This window comes from Coregonus lavaretus (genome assembly GCF_964263955.1).
Source record: "Coregonus lavaretus genome assembly, chromosome: 28".
Lineage (NCBI taxonomy): Eukaryota > Metazoa > Chordata > Actinopteri > Salmoniformes > Salmonidae > Coregonus > Coregonus lavaretus.
In genome coordinates this window covers 10,100,735-10,123,751 of record NC_140015.1, presented here as the reverse complement: position 1 = coordinate 10,123,751, position 23,017 = coordinate 10,100,735, and the positions used below count along the sequence as shown (strand labels likewise).

The window sequence follows — 23,017 nt, the reverse complement described above, 5'->3', positions numbered from 1 at the left end:
AATACTGTCCAGTGCGGTGCTGCAAATACATATGTGTATCCTACGTGATTATTTTGTGTAAGCTATGTTCAACACTGGTTTAACATTGCAAATCTGAATCAAATAGTTTCTGGCTGTTGCTTACCCAGAAAATATGAACATGTGCAGTCTCTAACCCTAATTAGTTTACCCTCCAATATGAGTATAAGTTAAATAAAGCTTATGAATATGAGTAGCCCAACTAGGCAATATCCAATGATTTCATATCAACAGAAACAAACTGGTCCAGTTTGTGTACCTCCACTGTTCTTTCAGAACTCCCCCATTCTTTCAATATCGCTACGTTACTGTCTCACGCAGCAGTGCTATCGAGCTAGCTAGGCTATTAGCTTGTCTTCCGATATTGTAGCTGAGACGCACCGGCTCCAACAACATTACGGTGCTGTACTGAGTCATAACTATCTCCCTAAATTTAAGACAAAGAGCTGTATCTAATTGAAGGAACTAAAATATAGATCTTCAATAAACTAATTGAAGATGATTAAGCTCTTTTCTCTGAAGCAGCAGAAGAAAGACGAGGAATCTGCTGGAGGAAACAGAACAGGAGCCGGGGGTAAAAAAGCAAGCGCGGCCCAGCTTCGAATACAGAAAGGTAGGCTAACTGGCTTCTTTAAAATCAGATGGTTTATTTTTAAACCATGAACATATTTGTTTAATTAACTTGTCTGTCCACATTGTTAATAAACAAAGACACAACAAAAACGGGTGTGTATTGCCATAGGAGGCTGAGCTAGCTAGTTGGCTAACTAGCTAGCTAGCCATCTGGCTCACATTAGCTAGCTATTATGAAAACAAAACTCAAACGTCGCAGCCAGAAGATGGTGAAGCCAGGGAGTCAACTCATATTTACAGCACTTCTTGTTAGTTAGCACCCTTGTACGTTAGTTAATGTGCAATGCTAGTTAACTAGTGACTTAGCTAACTTACTGTATATTTGGTAATTTGTTCAGTAGCTAGCTAAGTTATCAATGTTTCAATTTAGATGTGCCACTAAGCAGTTCGTGCAAAAGAGAAAACACAAGCTACCAGTACCTACACCCATTAAGCAGATGAAGTTAGTTAGCTTGCTACTTCTGTCTGATGCTAACTAGCTCAAAAACGTGGGTTATTATTATTTTTAATTATTCAACCAAATATCACAAATGTGTCTTACACTATTGAGGATATCACTATTGATGTTATTGAGTAACGTAAAAGTAACCTTGCTTTTCATTGTCAGCAACTTATACAATTCTAGTTAGCTGTACTGACTTGAAGTAACAATCACTAGCCAGAATGTTTGCCTCACTTACTTACCTAGGTTGCAAACACAGTTTCTGGCGAGTGTGTTGGAGTACACTGTTTGTCACAAAGTAACTGTCTACAACATGTATATAGGCTAGTTAATGTTATCAATACAAAGATACATGTGAGACATTGAAACTTTTCATACCTTTCATGACAGAACACATGACACTTGGAACAGTTAAAGACTGACTGGGAGTTGGATGGCAGGAAATATGAATATTGTTTTATAACCTCAGCCTTATAAAGTAGTTACAGAATTGTTAAGCCAGGTCTTTAGCTAATAATATTGATTCAAAAGTGAACTTGACATTTCCAGCTATCCAGAATGAGGAAATGCTGTGGTTGGATATATGTGAAAAGACATGCACCATGTTTTGAAAAGCCCCACACAACCACGTAAACAAATGTTTTCCCAGATACTTGGATAATGGAATTCAAACCACCACTGTGATGAGTGTGGTGGTTTTGTTCCAATGGCTCAGTTTTTTGGTGCATGATCCTTCTAACACCATGAACCTCATATAATATATCCAGTTGGCCTTTAATTCAAGCTGCTGTATAGACTCAAGCCCATGATTTTGAAAGACTAAGCTAATCTCGATTTCATAGTGGATGAAGGCCACCTAAAACCAACGGGACCTATATACTGTGACCAAAATACTTAAATAATGTTGTTTAGTTATTAGGCTAGAGGACCACAACATAGTCAGGAATGGGTTTTCCTCATTTTTAAGTGAACTGACTCTGTTCGCATATTAAACTCTGTAGAAAAAGATCAGGTGTGTTATTCAAAGCAGAATATAGGAAATACTACAGGATGACGATTACAGTTTGGAAGACCTCAGAGTGAGAGGGAAAATACCAGCACTTCAGAAGGAATCATTGGACTGTGTTCATTGGACTGCGTTGCTCAGGTGCCTTCTTCAATACCATTTACACGCCACTTTTTGTAAGTTTTTTAAAAAGCGGGGAAAAATAACACTTTAGTTTTCATATTTATGCCAGGCAGGTTTCATGCATGCCACTGAAAAGAAATTGATGCAAAAAGTATGTTATTCATTGAGACATATTCATTTTCTCCTTACTCTCTCGCAGACATCAATGAGCTGAACCTCCCAAAGACGTGCGAGATCGTCTTCCCCGACCAAGATGATCTGCTCAACTTCAAACTCATCATCTCACCAGACGAGGTCTTCACTCTTTCCTGAAACAAGCTGTAGCTACTAGCTACTTGTCAGAGAGAATCCTCCATATGTCATATGTGTTTATTAAACCTTTAACTATTGTACTCAAACTTGTACAGTTGCAACTAATGAATGGTTTGTAATGCTAACGTGGTGGCTTATCAACTAATATCCAAGGATAAATACTTTGTACACAATGTATTATTTAGCGTTGTACATTGACATTATCTCATGCCAACCCACCAAACAGGCTATGAACAGCATTCATAGAAACCCATATGTAAACACATTCTCAGGTTATTTTCTCTCTTTTTAGGGCTTTTACAAAGGGGGAAAGTTTGTCTTCAGCTTTAAGGTAAGGGGCTTAATGTGGGTGGACAGACATCGGGACGACATGAGTTACTACACCCTTGCTTTACTTTCACACTAAACTGTTGTTAATGGCATTACACCTGCTTGATAGCTGTTGTTTTGTGGTACTTTTAGGGTCACAATTTGGTATCAGACGTTTTTAATGTCAGTATCGACTGGTTAAAGGCCCAGTGCATTCAGAAACGTGATTTTCCTGTGTTTTATATACACTCAGTGGTCAGTTTTAGGTACACCCACCTACTACTGGGTCAAACCCCCCTTTGCCTCCAGAATAGCCTGAATTCTTCGGGGTGTGTTGTTCAAGCGTTGCTCAGTTGGTATCAAGGGACCTAATGTGTGCCAGAAAAACAGTTCCCATACCATTACACCATTGACACCAGGCAGGATGAGGCCTTGGACTCATGCAGCTTATGCCAAATCCTGTCTCTACCATCAGTATGACGCAACAGGAACCAGGATTTGTCAGACCAAGTGATGTTTTTCCGCTCCTCAATTGTCCAGTGTTGGTGATCTCGTGCCCACTGGAGGCGCTTCTTGTTGTTTATAGCTGATAGGAGTGGAACCCGGTGTGGTCGTCTGCTGCAGTAGCCCATCCGTGACAAGGTCCGACGAGTTGTGCGTTCTGAGATGCCGTTCTGCACACCACTGTTGTACTGCGCCGTTTGTGGCCCGCATGTTAGCTTGCACGATTCTTGCCATTCTCCTTTGACCTCTCATCAACGAGCGGTTTTCACCCACAGGACTGCCGAGCGGTTTTCACCCACAGGATGTTTTTTGTTTGTCGCACCATTCTCGGTAAACCCTAGACACTGTCGTGGGTGAAAAGCCCAGGAGGCCAGACGTTTCTGAGACGCTCCTGGCACCTACGATCAAAGTCGCTTAGGTCACTCATTTTGCCCATTCTAACGTTCAATCAAACAGTAACAGAATGCCTCGATGCCTGTCTGCCTGCTTTATATAGCAAGCCACGGCCACATGACTCACTGTCTGTAGGAGCTAACCATTTTCGTGAATGGGGTGGTGTACCTAATAAATTGATGACTGAGTGTATATTTCCACACTGAGGATGGAATAATACTGTGAAAATTATTATAATGCCCTTTGAGTGTAAGCTGTTTTGAAAAGACCACCTGAAATTTCGGCCTGTTTTAGTGGGATGGAGTTTTGACCTGCCTGGTGACATCACTAGGTGGACATTGGTTGATAGACTAATGAGAACGAGAGTTCCAAACCTTAATTCCAATAACAGTTATTTTTTCGTTTTCCCCTCTCCACTCGGACCACTCCCAGACAGTCCTAGCAAAATTCTTGCTTGAGAAACTGCTCTTTGCTAAGAAGCTGTTTTGGGTTCTTGTTTACCGTTTTAACTGAAAACAATCACAGTAAGATTCTTATTTGTTACCCAGAAATGATTTGATATTGAGATAAAAAATGGCTGCACTGGACCTTTAACAAAAGTTGTCCTGTTGCATGTTTTTAGATTAAAGTTGTTCTCTTTTTGGTTTTTCTGATTCTAAATGCCTTAAAGAGATTCTCCGGTACTTGTGTATACTTTTTAGACAGTAGTTCTGAAAGTAGCGCTCACGAGCCAAAAGTGGCCCCTGAAAATGGTGTACTAAATCACATACGCTGATACAAAACATTAAGAGCACCTTCCTAATATTGAGTTGCCCTCAGAACAGCCTCAATTTGTCGGGGCATGGACTCTACAAGGTATTGAATGCGTTTCTCAAGGATGCTGGCCGATGTTTACTCCAATGCTTCCCACAATTGTGTGACGTTGGCTGGATGTTCTTTGGGTGATGGACCATTCTTGATACACACAGGAAACTGTTGAGCGTGAAAAACCCAGCAGCGTTGCAGTTCTTGACACAAACCGGTGCGCTTGGCACCTACTACTATACCCCATTCAAAGGCACTTTACAGTGCCTTCAGAAACTAATAATAATATAATAATAATATGCCATTTAGCAGACACTTTTATCCAAAGCGACTTACAGTCATGCGTGCATACATAATTTTTTTGTTTTTGTGTATGGGTGGTCCCGGGGATCGAACCCACTACCTTGGCGTTACAAGCGCCGTGCTCTACCAGCTGAGCTACAGAGGACCACAACTATTCACATCCCTTGACTTTTTCCTCAATTAGTTGTGTTACAGAATTTCAAATAGATTAAATTAATATTTTTTTGTCACTGGCCTACCCACAATACCCTGTAAGTCAAAGTTAAAAGCTGAAATGGCTTGAGTCAAGTATTCAACCCCTTTCTTATGGCAAGCCTAAATAAGTTCAGGAGTAAAAAATAGCTTAACCAGTCACATAAGTTGCATGGACTGACTGTTTGCAATAATAGTGTTTAACATGCTTTTTGAATGACTACCTCATCTCTGTACCCCACACATACATACAATTATCTGTAAGGTCCCTCAGTCGAGCAGTGTATTTCAAACATAGATTCAACCTCAGACCAAGAAGGTTTTCCAATGCCTTGCAAAGAAGGGCACCTATTGGTAAATGGTAAAAAAAAGAAGAAGCTGACATTGAATATCCCTTTGAGCATGGTGAAGTTATTAATTACACTTTGGAGGGTGTATCAATACACCCACTCACTACACAGATGCAGGTGTCCTTGCTAACTCAGTTGCCGGAGAGGAAGGAAACCGCTCAGGGATTTCACGATGAGGCCAATGGTGACTTTAAAACAGTTACTGAGTTTAATGGCTGTGATTAGAAAATTGAGGATGGATCAACATTGTAGTTACTCCACAATACTAACGTAATTGACAGTGTAAAGAAGGAAGTCTGTACATAATAAAAAAATATTCCAAAACATGCATCCTGTTTGCAACAAGGCACTAAAGTAATTCACTTTTTGTCCTGAAAAGTGTTATGTTTGGGGCACATTCAATACAACACATTACTGAGTACCACTCTTCATATTTTCAAGCATAGTGGTGGCTGCATCATGTTTTGGGTATGCTTGTAATCGTTAAGGACTGGGGAGTTTTTCAGGATAAAAAATAAACGGAATGGAGCTAAGCACAGGCAAAATCCTAGAAGAAAATCTGGTTCAGTCTGCTTTCCACCAGACACTAGGAGATGAATTCACCTTACAGCAGGACAGTAACCTAAAACACAAGGCCAAATCTACACTGGAGTTGCTTTACCAAGAAGACTGTGAATGTTCCTGAGTGGTCAAATTACAGTTTTGACATAAATCTGTTTGAAAATCTTTGGCAAGACTTGAAAATGGTTGTCTAGCAATGATCAACAACCAATTTTGACAGCGCTAGAAGAATTTAGAAAATAATAATGGCCAAATATTGTACAATTCAGGTGTGCAAAGCTCTTAGACTTACCCCGAAAGACTCACAGCTGTAATCGCTTCCAAAGGTGATTCTAACATGTACTGACTCAGAGGTGTGAATACTTATGTAAATGAGATATTTCTGTATTTCATTTTCAATACATTTGCTAAAAGTTCTAAAAACATGTTTTCACTTTGTCATTATGGGGTAGATGGATGAGGAAAAAAATTATTTCATCTATTCTGAATTCAGGCTGTATCACAACAAAATGTGCAATAAGTCAGGGTATGAATACTTTCTGACGGCACTGTGTCTTTTGTCTTTCCCATTCAACCTGTGAATGGCACACAAACACAATCCATGTCTCAGTTGTTTCAAGGCTTAAAACCCCTTTAACCTGTCTCCTCTCCTTCATCTACACTGATTTGAAGTGGCTTTAACAAGTGACATCAATAATGGATCATAGCTTTTACCTGGATTCACCTGGGCTGTCTATGTCATGGAAAAAGCAGGTGTCCTTAATGTTTTGTACACTCAGTGTAAGTGAAGATATGTGCACCACGTCATTGCTCTGTCTCTGGCTCGACTGTGTGCATCTTGTTAGCTCTCAAATGGCAAGGGCTGAAGCTCATTGGCTAGAACTCAAATTGCTAGGGGCTGGCTCACGTAGGGGAAAATATAGGGAAAATGGTACAATACAGCTTCCATAAAAACTGTCGCTTTCAAACTAGGGATTTCGTGGCTAATTGAGGTAAGACAGTAATTCAGATAATAGATTATGCATGTATGAACTACACATTGACACATTCAGCCCAAAGCGGGAGGTTTACAAAATACTTAGTAGTCGCCAATGTTCCCGATAATTTCTTTAAGAATCTTGATGGTAAGCATGTTGTTAATAACTCAGTTTTTAGTTGAAAGAAAGTGAATGGATAAAGGTCAGAGAATATCTTTGACTTCTTGTGACTGCTCTGTTTTACAGGTAGGACAGGGCTACCCTCATGACCCCCCGAAGGTGAAGTGTGAGACAATGGTGTACCACCCAAACATTGACCTGGAGGGCAATGTCTGCCTAAATATCTTGAGGTACACAATCTGCACTGTGGCCACTTCGTTGTCTCGTTTGATAATTCAGAATGACTACAGAATTCTACATTTTTACTATTATACTGAGCCGTGTCTTTTAACATCTCTTTTTCTCTTACAGAGAGGACTGGAAGCCTGTGTTGACAGTTAACTCGATCATATATGGACTACAGTATCTATTTCTAGTGAGTACAGGGAATATTCTATTTCCAATTTTGCCTAGCCAAGTTTGATTACTCTTCCTTGTTCACCATGCTTAGAATCAGGAATGTAGCAGGATGTACAGTGCATTCGGAAAGTATTCAGATCCCTTGACTTTTTCCACATTTTGTTACGTTACAGCCTTATTCTAAAATTGATTAAATACTTTTTTCCTCATCAATCTACACACAATACCCCATAATGACAAAGCGAAAACAGGTTTTTAGAAATTGTAGCACATTTATTAAAAATACAAACATAAATAACTTCTTTACATAGGTATTCAGACACTTTGCTATGAGACTCAAAATTGAGCTCAGGTGCATCCTGTTTCCATTGATCATCCTAGAGATGTTTCTACAACTTGATTGGAGTCCGCCTTTATTAAATTCAGTTGATTGGACATGATTTGGAAAGGCACACACCTGTGCATGTCAGAGCAAAAACCAAGCCATCAGGTCGAAGGAATTGTCCGTAAAGCTCCGAGACAGGATTGTTGTCGAGGCACAGATCTGGGGAAGGGTACCAAAAACGTTCTGCAGCATTGAAGGTTCCCAAGAACACAGTGCCCTCCATCATTCTTAAATTGAAGACGTTTGGAACCACCAAGACACTTCCTAGAGCTGGCCACCCGGCCAAACTGAGCAATTGGGGGAGAAGGGCCTTGGTCAGGGAGGTGACCAAGAACCCGATGGTCACTAACAGAGCTCCAGAATTCCTCTGTGGAGATGGGAGAATCTTCCAGAAGGACAGCCATCTCTGTAGCACTTTACCAATCAGGCCTTTATGGAAGTGGCCAGACTTTATTTGTATTTTATTTCACCTTTATTTAACTAAGTTACAGACTGAAGCCACTCCTCAGTGAAAACGCACATGACAGCCCGCTTGGAGTTTGCCAAAAGGCACCTAAAGGCCTCTCAGAGCATGAGAAACAAGATTCTCTGGTCAGATGAAACCAAGATTGAACTCTTTGGCCTGAATGCTAAGCGTCACGTCTGGAGGAAACCTGGCACCATCCCTATGGTGAAGCATGGTGGTGGCAGTATCATGCTGTGGGGATGTTTTTCAGTGGCAGGGACTGGGAGACTAGTCAGGATTGAGGGAAAGATGAATGGCGCAAAGTACAGAGATCCTTGATGAAAACCTGCTCCAGAGCGCTCAGGACCTCAAACTGGGGCGAAGGTTCACCTTCCAACAGGACAACGACCCTAAGCACACAACCAAGACTACGCAGGAGTGGCTTCGGGACAAGTCTCTGAATGTCCTTGAGTGGCCCAGCCAGAGCCCGGACTTGAACCCGATCGAACATCTCTGGAGAGACCTGAAAATAGCTGTGCAGCAACGCTCCCCATCCAACCTGACAGAGCTTGAGGGGATCTGCAGAGAAGAATGGGAGAAACTCCCCAAATACAGGTGTGCCAAGCTTGTAGTATCATACCCAAGAAGACTCGAGGTAATCGCTGCCAAAGGTGCTTCAACAAAGTACTGAGTAAAGGGTCTGAATACTTACGTAAATGTGATATTTCATTTTTTTTATTTTTTAATTAGCAAACATTTCTAAACTGTTTTTGCTTTGTCATTATGGGGTATTGTGTGTAGATTGATGAGGGGGGGGGGGGGGGGAAGGCTGTAACGTAAATGTGGAAAAAGTCAAGGGGTCTGAATACTTTCGGAAGGCACTGTGGCTATGACATTCAGATTCTGAAAGATTGATCAACTGGTTGGAGCAGGTAGGAACACCTGGCAAATAACCACGCCCTTCTCCTCCTCCTACTCAGGAGCCAAATCCAGAGGACCCCTTGAACAAAGAGGCGGCGGAGGTCCTGCAGACGAACCGACGGCTCTTTGAGCAGAATGTCCAGCGGTCGCTGCGGGGGGGCTATGTGGGCGCCACGTATTTTGAGCGATGTCTCAAATAGCTCCTCGCCCATGTTGCTTTTCTTTTTTTCCCCCCCAAGACGCATTACCGTTTACACACGCTGAGACACTGACTGACACACAGACTTGAGCGGTCGGGGAGGGAGGGGGTCGATGGGGCCGGGAGGGGGAAGTATGGGGGGGGGGGGGGGTTCACTCGGGGGAAGGGAGGGGATCCGAAGGTAAAGATGACAGGTTTAGATGGTCAGTGAATGTCGCTCAGAGAATCGGTATATTCCACTTTGCTGATGCCCACAGTTGTTATTTTGCGGAGATAGACATGCCAACTGATCCTCCCGCTCGCGGACAAGGACAAAAACACACAGACGAGATACGCACTTAGACACCTCTTACTCCCTTTTACAAAAGGATCGCGTTGTATGTTTTGAACGCTATGCGAGCGCCTCTCGATTACGAGAGCTCTGAACCTGACGGATCGCACCCATGCTTGGTGGCAAAACGTATTATATACACACACACGCCTCAACAACATGCCTACTGACACGCAAGGCATATGCTATCACATGCACACACGTGTTTCAGACAGGTACACATGCCAACCCAGATGTATAATACAGACAATAGACACACACTGGCAAGAGGACTGACAGACAGGACTACCGGACGGACGCAGACATAGATTGACAGGATCAGTAATGCAGGCAGGGCTGTTGTGGGATTGGGATATCTTTTTTGTTTTGTTATGGTTTTCTGGGTAGGGAGGGGGGTGGGGGCTTACAATGTTACAATTCTATTGTGTATATTGAAATCCCAGCTGTTCACAATGACTGCAATATGAATTATGTTAAATAAAATATGAACTTGAATGATTATAATTATTGTAATGTCAATACAAACGACATGTCAATGGGGCGTTATTGAATTAAAGGTTTTATTTTGTATCCAAACTCTAACCTGGGTTAAGGGCTTGAAACATGATTAATAGAGAATGGTTGTTGTTCAGAAATGTTGAGGCCATAATGGGTTATTCCCATAAAACAGTGATACTGTTCACTCACAGGCCCATTTAACCAGTTAAGGCCCTGTTAATGATTTGGTTATGTAATCATCTCAGGGCTGCCAGTGGTGATTTAGCTTATTGAAATGAATTAACCCTTTCAAGTTAACCATGCGTGCTCACTTTAGTGGCTAGGATTCAACAGTGACAGGATCCTTTGAAGAATCAATGAGATCAGCTGAACAAAGATACATTGGTAACCCCTACTGTTGAATTAGATTTCCTTGCCATGTACTGATGCAATAGAATGCTGGTTTACATAATGCTTTCCTTTATAATTGAGCTATAGTGACGCAGTATGCTTGTGCTTTTCGCATTTGTCAATGTTGGGAGTTTGGTGCATGATACGTCTCATGAAATGCTGGGTTTGAGTTTACGCCTGCAAAGAATGGCTATCCAAGAGCAGGGATGAGAAATGGGCTGCTCTTGTACTCCAGTACCCTCTTGTGGCTGAAACCAACAGCACCTATTGCAGCTGTAGTGATGTAGCAATAACAGAACGGTTCCAATGACTAAGTGTAAAACATGAGGCATTTATATCAATAACTGAGGCACTCCTTTTTCCCCCCCAATACATTTTTATTGTTAAAATATTTAAAACATACATATTAGGACAGACCGCAGACAATAAGAACAAGCAATATTGCCACAAAATAAATAAGCAACTCCTCGCTGTAAATAGCCACAAAAGATATTGGCATCTTTCACGGCCTTCCACTGTAATTGTGTATGGATGGTGATTCAGCAAAGGTCTATGGTCATCATCAACCATAATTCTGACAACTGTAAAACATGTACCCATTACACAATGCTGCAAACAGGACAGACTTCATTTCCAGGTCTAGAACAAAAGTAATTTGTGCAGCATTTCCCAAACTCGGTCCTCGGGACCCCAAGGAGCGCAAGATTTGGTTTTTGCCCAAACACTACACAGCTGATTTAAATGATCAAAGCTTGATGATTAGTTGAATCAGGTGTGTAGCGCTAGGGCAAAAACCAAATCTTGCGCTCCTTGGGGTCCCGAGGACCGAGTTTGGGAAACCCTGAGTTAGTGTGAAACAATCTTGAACAATGCAAGAGATCCTTAACAGGACCGATCCACCAAGATAAATAAAAACCTTAGACTGAAGCAAATGACACAAATATTAGAAAATTATGACAACAAAGAGGGTTAGAATACAAGTGTACCATTGTGATTTCAGATTCCAATTCTGACTTACTAATTCCTGACCATGAAGTAATTCCAAGATTCCACAAGTGTTTAGCCCCATCACCTGCCTTTCAGTGCATCAGTACATTGTGTACCAGTGTGTGTGCACTGTGTCAAATTTGCGGTGGGTACTGAACATAATGCCAAGTTGAAATGGAGGTTGCTGACAAAATGTAGAGATGAGACTTCTCTCCATCTTATTTTCACCCCATACGCCTCAATTTCTCTTTGCCCCCCCCCCCCCACCCACCCCTCATCTCACAATCCCACACTTTCACTCCCACTATTAAATTGCCTCACCATCTTCAAGCAAATTCACCCTAAAACATTCAGAATTTTCTATACATACACATACTTTCATGTCATCTCGCTCACCATTCATTCTCACTCCAGTCTCTCCCTATCCTCTCACTCGGGCACGCTGCCACACTGTGTGGTCATGAGAGCCAGGGGCACCTCCCTGTCTCCAGTGCCCAGCAGAGGAAACATCCTCTCAGAGAACTCGGCCACACTGAAGCTGTACACCTCCGAGCCCGTCTTGGCATTGTAGAAGGTCACCTGACCCTCCTCGCAGTCCAGGTAGACGGCCACTCTGCGGAGGCGCACCAATGCCTTAACCTTGGTGAGGGCCGGGGTGGTGAGGGCACGCAGGTGGGTGCCCCCCCACCAGAGGGCGTAGTAACCGCTATTGGGGCTCATGTCAAACAGACCTTTCCTCTGGGCTGACTCCCGCACCACGCCCACCTTCCAGTCTTTATTCTCACCCACGTTCACCTGAGAGGAGACAGAAAGAAACAAAGATAGTGATACCGACAAAAGTGTAAGTGGGGACGAGCATGCAAGGGTGAATCCTAAATGATTTACTCTCCTAGATTGCATGTCCTACACTTTTCTAACATCAAATGCCTAAATAGATTCAATCAATACAACTGAAGCCACTAGTCAGTCATTTCTCCCACCCTCCAGTTTCTATGAGATCCCCCCCCCCCCCAACCCTTGACCCCTGCCCTCTCACCTCCCAGTAGTGTCGCCCCGAGGTGAAGCCCTCTTTGGCCAGCACGCAGGACCAGACGTCGAAGCGCTGCGGGCTGTTCCTGTAGAACTGCAGCTTCTCTCCTCTCTTCACCTGCTTCCTGTCGTCAGAGAGGATGAGGAAGGGGTACGCCGTCACCGGGTTTAGTGTCACATCCTCTGTGAATGAGAAGGAACACGAAATGGTCAAGGCTCTGGTGTGAATGCCACAGCCGAATAATGTCAGGATCATGGCCAAAAAGACAGTGGTGACAGTGAGATGGCGTCTTGTGTAAAACAGACAATTATTTGGAGAGTTTTGACTGTTTTCCAATAATCACTACATCCAGTAGTACAGTAAGAGAAATGGTAGAGATAAGATGGTATTTAGATCAGAACTCACCTAAATAAGACTGGATCTTCTTCAGTCCTGTACGAAAATGTAATTTGATGAGTGTCTCTTTTCCAATACATAGAAACTACCATTGGTTTGATTAGTTAAAAGCCCAATGCAGCAGTTTTTTAAATAATCAATATCAAATAATTTCGGGGTAACAATTAAGTACCTTACTGTAATAGTGTTTCATTAAAATTGACAAAAAATAGCTTTTTAGCAAAAAACTTTATCAAGGAAGAATTTTGCTAGGACTGTCTGGGAGTGGTCTGAGTGGGGAGGGGAAAACTTAAAACTAGCTATTATTGGCAGAGAAGTTTGGAACTCTTTGTTAACCAATTTACCACCTGGTGATGTCACCAGGCAAGCCAAAATGCCCACCCATGCAAACAGATTAATTAGAAGGTCCTGTGTAGATTGTAATTTCAACCAGCAACTATCAGGAAATAACACCAACTAGGTTTCCATCCAATTAGCGACAGATTTATGCAAATATTCTACAATCTGCATAAAGAAAAATTGCATTTTGCACCAGTGGTGTGTTTCCACCCAACTGACTTTTGCGGATAAAAATAAGTGTGTAATGACAGTGCACACAAAATGTACTTTTTCGCTGAAGTTATGTACCGAACAAAAATCTCAAATTCAATGCGTTTCCATCGCATTTTCACCTCTACCGATAGTTGTCAAACTGTTGCGTTAAATAGCAAATGTGCCTACCCTGGTCTTGGCACGTGCACTCTAGCCAACAGCTGGCAGATACTGTGCGGTTAGGCTACTCTACATGATGAGATTATTATGCAAAAGAAGGAGAATATTTGTATTTGTCAAACGGCAGTCAAGCATCAATCATGTCACCACACTAAGACCCTCAATATTTATTGGAAAGGAGCCTCAAGATCACTGTGCACTTTCACCACCCTGTGAAGTTCATAACCTCTTATCTGTAGCCTAATAAATTGCATGGTTTCCGAGTAGTAGCAAGAGGACCACACACACCATATCATCACGTTACTCCAAGTTTACTTCGATATGATGGTTATTATATCAATATGTGCATAAAGGCGTTTACATCACCATTTCTTGCCTATTTAATTTTACTGACACAAAAAGATCCAATCATGTCGAACAAATTAATTATCTGTTAGCATTTTACAAATTGTAGCGAAACTTCCTGTTTCCATCACAGCTGTCGTGATTTTTTTTATACTGTACGACTTTACTTGCATAAAACTGTGCGTGAAAATGTGGTTAGTGATTAACTTTTTTACACTTTTACAGTGTTCGTTTCATCAGCTGTTGTACAATATGATACAAAACACAGGAAAAACTGAACTTTGACTGCACTGGGCCTTTAACTATTAGTGAACTATTGTGAAGGTGGGGGAAGATGTTCTATTAGATGTATGTGTTTAAGAAGAGCATACATTGTCGAACTATAAAGTCAAAAAACGACAAAGAATCTTTTGAGGCCTACATCAAATGAGTTACTTTAAAACGTATTCAAAAAGGGGCATCGTGAATCACCAAGCTTCTAAAAAGGTATGTGAAGTAAGTTAAAGGAAAAAGCTTACAAACCTATTTGAGTTTAAGACTTTTGTCTAACATTTCCTTTGAGCCAAAACATCACAAAGCATCTGCAAAATATCCCATCTCATTACCCAATAGTTCATTCACATGGGTCCTAGACCCTAACCCAAAAGAGAATCTTTGGAGTGAAGAGCGCCAAGAGTGAAGACAGACATACCTGATCCTGATTTGATCTTTTTTAGATCTGAGGGGAGAAGAAGAAACATGAAGACATGTTGTTTAATGGAAGTATGTGTGAGTACAGAATGAAAACTTAAAAAAGGTCCAATGCAGCCATTTTTATCTCAATATCAAATCATTTCTGGGTAACAATTACCTTGTTTTCAATTAAAATGGTCAAAAATAAACTAAAACAGCTTCTTCGCTTCGCTAAATGCAATTTCTCAAGTATGAATTTTGCTAGGGACTGTCAGAGTGGTCAGAGAGGGGCCTAATTGGAGGAGATAATGGTAGAGATGTGTAACTTTAAACTAGCTGTTATTGACAGAGAGAAGGGCAAACTCTTGTTTCAGGAGGCCTTTTCAAACCGCCCTTACACAAAGTGCTCTATCATAGATTAAAAAAATTCACTGGATTATTCCAACCGCAGTGTGGAAATACATTGCCTTCAGAAAGTTCAGACCCCTTGACTTTTTCCACATTTTGTTACATTACAGCCTTATTCTAAAATTGATTAAATTGTTGTTTTTTTCTTATCAATGTTCATACAATACCTCAAAATGACAAAGCAAAAACAGGTTTTTATGAATTGTTTTCACATTTATTACAAATAAAAAAATCTGAAATATCAAATTTACATAAATATTCAGACCCTTTACTCAGTACTTTGTTGATGCACCTTTGACAGCGATTACTGCCTCGGGTCTTCTTGGGTGATGCTACAAGCTTGGCACACCTGTATTTGGGGAGTTTCTCCCATTCTTCTCTGCAGATTCTCTCAAGCTCTGTCAGGTTGGATGGGGAGCATCGCTGCACAGCTATTTTCAGGTCTCTCCAGAGATGTTAGATCGGGTTCAAGTCGGGGCTCTGGCTGGGCCACTCAATGACATTTAGAGACTCCTTTGTTGTCTTGGCTGTGTGCTTAGGGTTGTTGTCCTGTTGGAAGGTGAACCTCCGCCCAGTCTGAGGTCCTGAGCGCTATGGAGCAGGTTTTCATCAAGAATCTCGCTGTACTTTGCTCCGTTCATCTTTGCCTCGATCCTGAGTTGTCTCCCACTGAAAAACATCCCCACATCATGATGCTGCCTCCACCATGCTTCACCGTAGGGATGGTGCCAGGTTTCCTCCTGACGTGACACTTGGCATTCAGGCCAAAGAGTTCAAGCTTGGTTTCATCAGACCAGATAATCTTGTTTCTCGTGGTCTGAGAGTCCTTTAGGTGCCTTTTGGCAAACTCCAAGCGGGCTTTAATGTGCCTTTTACTGAGGAGTGGCTTCCGTCTGGCCACTCTACCATAAAGGCCTAATTGGTGGAGTGCTGCAGAGATGGTTGTCCTTCTAGAAGATTCTCCCATCTCCACAGAGGAACTCTGGAGCTCTGTCAGAGTGACCATCGGGTTCTTGGTCACCTCCCTGACCAAGGCCCTTCTCCCCAGATTGCTCAGTTTGCCTGGGCGACCAGCTCTTGGAAGAATCTTGGTGGTTCCAAACTTCTTCCATTTCAGAATGATGGAGGCCACTGTGTTCTTGGGGACCTTCAATGCTGCAGAAATATTTTGGTACCATTCCCCATATCTGTGCCTCGACACAATCCTGTCTCAGAGTTCTATGGGCAATTCCTTCGACCTCATGGCTTGGTTTTTGCTCTGACATGCACTGTCAACTATGGGACCTTATATAGACAGGTGTGTGCCTTTCCAAATCATGTCCAATCAATTTAATTTACCACAGGTGGACTCCAATCAAGTTGTAGAAACATCTCAAGGATGATCAATGGAATCAGGATGCGCCTGAGCTCAAATTCGAGTCTCGCAGCAAAGGTTCTGAATACTTATGTAAATAAGTTATGTTTTTTAATTTTAATAAAATGTGCAAACATTTCTAAAAACCAGTTTTTTTGCTTTGTCATTATGGGGTATTGTGTAGATTGATGAGGAACATTTTTCATTTAATCCATTTTAGAATAGAGGAAGTCAGGGGTCAGAATACTTTCCGAATGCACTATAAATGACAATTTAAATTGACCCACCTCGTAGAGACCACTGACTCTTAGTGGTCCGTAGTGTCTGTACACTCATCATACTGTCGCTCTCCCGTAGGGAAGTAACTGAAACACACGCATAATGTGTTATATTAACAAACAATTAGGTCAGTCCACACCATACAGTGCATTATACGCCTATCAGGACAGGTGTGATAGCTATGCAGGTTATGTGTTTCTCCTGTCTTATGTGTTTCCTCGTATGTTCGTGTTCCTTCTGGTATTTTTACAACCCACTTTTGTCAATGACTCATTCTTTAGCAGACCGATGTTGCAAAACAGCAACGGATGACAGAAGTACGAGTTCTATTGGCATGAGGTATTTGAGTAGGAATGGTATTTTGACTGCTTACAGACTGGACTGACTGCTTTCAGAGTGACTCAGCAGAATACCTGTCTCGATATTTACCATCCACTCTGTAATTTATGAGAAACTACACCCAAAAACCACAGTAGGGGGAACAACTCATGATGACTAAACAAAAGAATGGATGTTGTAGATGATGATAAGGAGGAAAAGGGATTTTTGGTAACATTATGATGAACATTATGGAAATGATGCAAATAATTACATTGATAGAACCCACAATGTATCTGCAATATTAGAGCTGAAAAGAATCAAATTAACATTGTGAATATTTGGAAACTGTGATGTCCATTTTGAAAAGGATAATGATGCTAATAAATAATGATGATATGACTATGGTGATTATGAGATTTGATAAAACAATAAAAGTGATGATGGTGCTACTCACTGGAGCCTCGGGAGTGCACCTCCCCCATGCGGATCTCATCCATACTCTTCTTCAGTTCCCCCAGAGCCACCTTCACCTCCCCCAGAGAGAAGTGCAGCGACACCTCCGCCTCGGCATCCAACTCCTGGGAGTCAGAGTCTGCCTGTAGGGGGGCACTCGCCTCCTCAAAACTCTGAAAGTGGGTTGAAGGCAGGCATTGACAGATATGTTCAATTGAAAGACACAGTTCACAGAGTTTAACATCAGTGGAATGGATGTGGAGTGGACTCTGGTAATCTCTCTGATAGCTTATAGATACCATTGGAACGTACACGTGGTACACCCGGTGCATGTCCCATTGCCCTCAAAGTGCGAACCCCACCCAACTGTTACAACAGACAAGCTAAATGAAGTGCACCCACAAATGATAAAAAGGTGCCTCAGCTAAAACACACTCCCTCTGTACCTGGAGGAAGCCAATGTGGTCATCAGACGTGGCCTGGGCTTCCAGTCTGGATCGCCGCACCTGCAGCTGGCCAAGCTCCGCCTCCAAACGGGTCACTAACCCCTCCCCCCGTGTCTCCACGGACGCCTGCTTCTCCTCCATCCCGCCAACCAGCTCTACACGTATCCTGTCCACCGAGCGACTCAGGTCCCCCAGCAACTGCTCCACCTCAGACAGCTCACCCTGTGCATAGTTCTAGAAAGAACGGAGAGGGGTAGGATTAAGTTGCTCCTTGACACTGATTTAAGGTCAGTTTCTTTCTCTCCAGTTGAGGTAATTATTGTGATCACAGGTCAAACAAGAAAAAACATTCTGTCAACTGACAAATTTGTGAATAATCAATCCTAAAATGTGTTGTTTTTTTACATTTTAATTGAGCTTTTTCTGTAATGTATCATAACAGGGGTATGGCAAACATCATTTGGGTTGACTTAACAAACTGTCTTGACCTGCTAATAGCTACTGCAGCGGGAGTAATGGTTGTTAGTAGACCGTACCAACACTAGAGGGAATGGTAGCGTGATCTGATGAATATGAAGCCCAACATGTTGAGGGGATTAGTGAAGGGGTAGAATAGATCGATCACAATGTCGATACAACGTCGGGGCCTGTGAATCAGCTGCCTACCCTGACGGTCTCCAGTCGGCTCTTGAGCGCATTCAGTCGGAGGCTCTTCCCCTCAATCCTGTTCTGAATCTCCAGTTCAGTCTTCCCAATGAGTTTCTGTGTGACAGACAAAGGACAGCAAAGAGATGGAGGAAGAGAGACAAAGAGACCAATTATGTGAATGCAGTGTCATTGAGAGTAGATTTGGCATCATGTCAGTTCACTACTTGTCCTAACTAGACAATGCTGCTGGCCTGCTGCTGCTCAAACGGGCTCTCTTAGGGAACACTTTCAAGTAAAATGTGCTTTGTGAAGTGCAAAAAAGAACAACCTAGAAATGATTTTTAGATGCAAATAGAAACATTGCTCTTGAAATAGCCATATACATTGCAGATAACAATGAAATGCATTCATTCAAAAAATCATGCATGTTATTAATTTGCCTTGAGCCAAAACCATTATCCACAAGATTAGACCTAAATCATGTAAAATTGCACATCTATGGTCAGATGCCCGACCCATAGAGATATATAGAGGACTCTAGTGCCCAAAAGCCAATTTTAGCACCATTGAGGACTTTGACCATAGAGTACCACAGTATGAGTCATAATATCCATAAAACCTAGCAGTCAAACGGAAATGATTCCAATCGTTTTTTTCCACCATTCATTATTCCCAAAGGTGATTTTAGAAACACCTAAAATAAGGGCTGTGTTTCGTGTAGGTTTACCCTGGCGTGACGTTTTGATAACCGTGTAAATCTCTCTAGGACAAGGTGACTTTTATCAATATATTCGCCAATGTGGGGCTCTATTTTGAAGTAGTCAACTGGATGGGACTTCCTATAGGTTAAGGAAGGATCACATGATTCCATCCATGTCATCAGGAGGGATCAGCCAATGAATTATACTCATGAGCAAACATTCCATAACTGCAGGTGGCAGTAAATCCAGTTTGTTTGCCAACTCATAGAAGTAGAAGAATATTGAGTACTTCAAAATAGAGATGGCCTCAATGGCGCTGCCCATTTTCTCACAGATACAATTATGCGATGAGCTGTTTCTTTGTTTTCTGCCCAGAGCCAAAGGATGATCATATGTTATATTTAAGGACTATTAAAATACAGTGCAACCGGGAGCTGTCAAATTGTGATGCAGTCATTGAATGAAAATGTGTTGCTAAATTTGGAAAGTTCAGGAATGTAGTTATCTGAAAGCGAACCAGATAAATAGCCAGTCACTGTTTTTATGCAGGTTGTTTACATTAGAAATGTGGATGCAACTTAGACAAAAACATAACCAACTCCCATCTCAGATACTAATCTTTAGAGTAAAATCTGCAGTGCAACATTTTAGTGGCTTGTTTACTAAGGGGTTATCTATCCATGCCATCTGCATTGCAAGAAGCTGAGAGTCCCCTATAACAGTTGTAAATAGAGATGGACCTACAAACTAGTGGCCAATACTCAGTCTTTCAAAGGTTCAATCAAAATACAAGTTGTAATATAAAAAGGATCAACCTAAATTAAATACTTGACATTCCCCTCTCTTCAGTGGCCATTGTCTGTTACTGCACACCACCAACCACAGAACTAGAATTAAATTATATTTCTATGAGGCACACATCCAACCCCATGAAACACACCACACCCTTAAGTAGCTTTCACACTATAGCCTTGGCACAAAAGCATCATTGAGCTGCGTGGGCCATTGAGGTTCTGAAAGGGTGTGTGCTCCAAGCACCTGATGTGAAAGCTGCTTTGCCTTCTCCTCACCTGTTTGTTGACTCTCTCTGTCTGCACGGACACGGTGCGGTGTGTGCGGTGCTCCTCCAGCACACAGATGGCACAGATACAGATCTGGTCCGTGCGGCAGTACACCTCCAGAAGCCGGTGGTGCAGTAGGCAGGTGCGGCCGCGAAGCGCTTCCCGGGGCTCCAGGAGCTGGTGGTTGGCGTAGAAGGGCGTGTTCAGGTGAGGCTGCACATGGGCCTCGCAGTAGGACGCCGTGCAGGTCAAACACGAGCTGATCGCCGCTTGTTTTTTCCCTGTGCACACGTCACATTTGATCATCTCCTCCAGAAATTGGTTGCTGTGGGCCATGGCTCCCGGTGTCTTCATGTCCAACATGTGCGGCTTTCCCGTGCCGTAGCGAGTTTCTTTGTACTTCTCGGTGATATGGGCGAAGACTCGGTTGATGTTGAGCTGAGGCCGCTCGGGGAACTGATGCTTGCAGAGCGGGCAGGTGCAGGTGGCGCTGGAGGCCCAGTAGCCTCCGATGCAAACCTGGCAGAAGTTGTGTCCGCAGGGCGTCGACACTGGGTCATTGAACAGGTCCAAGCAGATGGAGCAGGTCAGTTCCTGCTCCGTAAACAGCTCCAGGACCCCCGCCTCAGCCGTCATTGTCTCCTACCCGAAGCCCTACGGGTGAGACAACATACTAGATCACACAAAAACATTGAACTAGGCCCCTAGGTCAACACATAGGTCACAAACATTGTACTAGGCCTTTATAGGTTCAATAAACCAGATTGGTGTGTTGTAGAGGCCGATGACTCATGCAACTATAACTAGGCTATCATTATTACTGGGCTATATATATATATATATATATATATATATATATATATGTCTTCAACTTCCTTCAATACAAGTAGGCCTACAACCACAAGGCCATATTTTGCCATCACCAGTTCAATAACCCACGCAGAGCACAATAATTGGCCTACTAATTCTACTGCTGGTTGATGTTAGCCGACTTAGGCTAGGGATTTAGAATTTAGCCTTCCATCTGAGGACTGCCCAAGCTGTTGAGAGTGTGGGTATGTGGTGGTGACCCAAGTTAACATCCATCTGGGCACTTCTCAATCAACAGCATATTATCTTGCAGAGAAGAGGTTAAGAAAAATCTCACCAACAGAAACAGCTTCGAAAATCACAACTGGATAGTTTTAGAATGGGCCAAGGCCTATTAACCCTTACAAGGCAAGCAAATGATGGTCACAAAATACAAGGGCTGATAAACAACTTAGCCCAAAATATGTCTGTTACAGTAAGGGCTGCATCACAAATAGTCAGTAATTTCTAAGCAACATTTTTATCAAGTATTTTGACTATGCATTCTAAAAGATAACTAAATTTGACCCTGTCTAGGTGTGTATTTTTGAGTGAGCTGAACACACCTTACCCGTTCCCAGAGTAGTATTTTTAGCCTGTTTTCAGACTTGTTTGTTTTAGATTAGAGATAAGAGGTGTGTCTGACAGTTGACAAACTCTTACTGGTATGCACAGGTGCATTTTAGGCCACCTCCACCGGGATTGGCCAAACACCTGTTTACAATCAGTGCTGATTCAGGCCAAGGGTGTATCTCAATAGTCTAAAGTGGCTACCTCTCCTTCATCTTCACTGATCCTCATCAATCCAGGTCTTCCAGATCAGTGCAGATGCAGGAAAGGAGATATTGAAAGGAAACCACTTTAGACTATTGAGATTAACCCAGAGGCACATTTGTGTTAACGAAAGAATTTTGGAATCTTACAATACTTGTTGCCTATGATCATTAACTGATCGCTATTATGGTCTTACCTTAGCCCAATGATGGACTAAAGGAGCCTAACGTTACTCCTTATAGTCCAAGGACCTTACATGTTCTGTTTAAATGCAAATTGGCTCTGGAAGCCAAAACAGGCAAATACTCCATTTAAACGTGAATCGATTCTCATTTGCGGTACGTTGCTAGAAACATTGGGTGTAAAGAGGGAAATGGACACCATGAATCCATGCAAGTCACGTACCACAGCAAGGAATTTTGACTCCCAAAACGAACAATGGTAAACGAATAAACTGTGGAAAATGCGATGATTATGCACAATTCTGTGTCTGGTTTTTCAGAATGCTCTTCACTCTTGTCAATTGATATTTCTGGTCCTGCAGCATTCCATGACATTTTCGAACACTCACTCCCATCCTGTGTGTGTGATTTCTCAACAGAATTCCTACAGTGCACCTTGTGTGCTCTCATTCTCCCTCCTGAAAGCACAACAATAGACTGCATTACCCACAATGGCCTAATGGGAGCACATAAATGCACGAGAGGTCGAAATAATTATTCTGCCATGCTACTTGAAACTGACAGACAGACAAACGTCAGACATGCAATTTCAACTGATGTGTGAGCTCATGGCTTTTATCCCACCACGTTTTAAGAATAGAATAGTCACTGAAGAATAGTCTCTGATTCCAGTACTTCCATTATCATTTGAACACAGGTCTCTGAACACAGGTACATTTTCTGACAGACAGACTGCCATTGAATTTCCAACATTGCCATAATATCATTCTCCACTTAGAGGCAGG

At 42.3% G+C, this 23,017-nt stretch overlaps 2 protein-coding genes across 2 annotated transcripts; one reads left to right on the top strand and one right to left on the bottom strand.

The window, feature by feature from the left end:
- Positions 1 to 338: 338 nt before the first annotated feature.
- Positions 339 to 10,222, top strand: LOC311104226 (NEDD8-conjugating enzyme Ubc12). The gene is made up of 6 exons (XM_084145967.1): positions 339 to 631; positions 2,422 to 2,516; positions 2,827 to 2,865; positions 7,174 to 7,277; positions 7,399 to 7,462; positions 9,257 to 10,222. Exons 1-6 carry the CDS (start codon positions 517 to 519, stop codon positions 9,395 to 9,397), a joined length of 558 nt encoding a protein of 185 aa, XP_084002093.1. The 5' UTR covers positions 339 to 516; the 3' UTR covers positions 9,398 to 10,222.
- Positions 10,223 to 12,031: 1,809 nt separating this feature from the next.
- On the bottom strand, positions 12,032 to 21,063 carry LOC311103469 (E3 ubiquitin-protein ligase TRIM39-like; the record flags this gene model as incomplete). Its single annotated transcript, XM_084145036.1, has 9 exons — positions 12,032 to 12,397; positions 12,639 to 12,814; positions 13,038 to 13,064; positions 14,776 to 14,802; positions 16,806 to 16,883; positions 17,573 to 17,744; positions 18,018 to 18,251; positions 18,684 to 18,779; positions 20,437 to 21,063. The coding sequence occupies 9 exons, from the start codon at positions 21,061 to 21,063 to the stop codon at positions 12,032 to 12,034; spliced, it is 1,803 nt and encodes a 600-aa protein (XP_084001162.1).
- Positions 21,064 to 23,017: the final 1,954 nt, after the last annotated feature.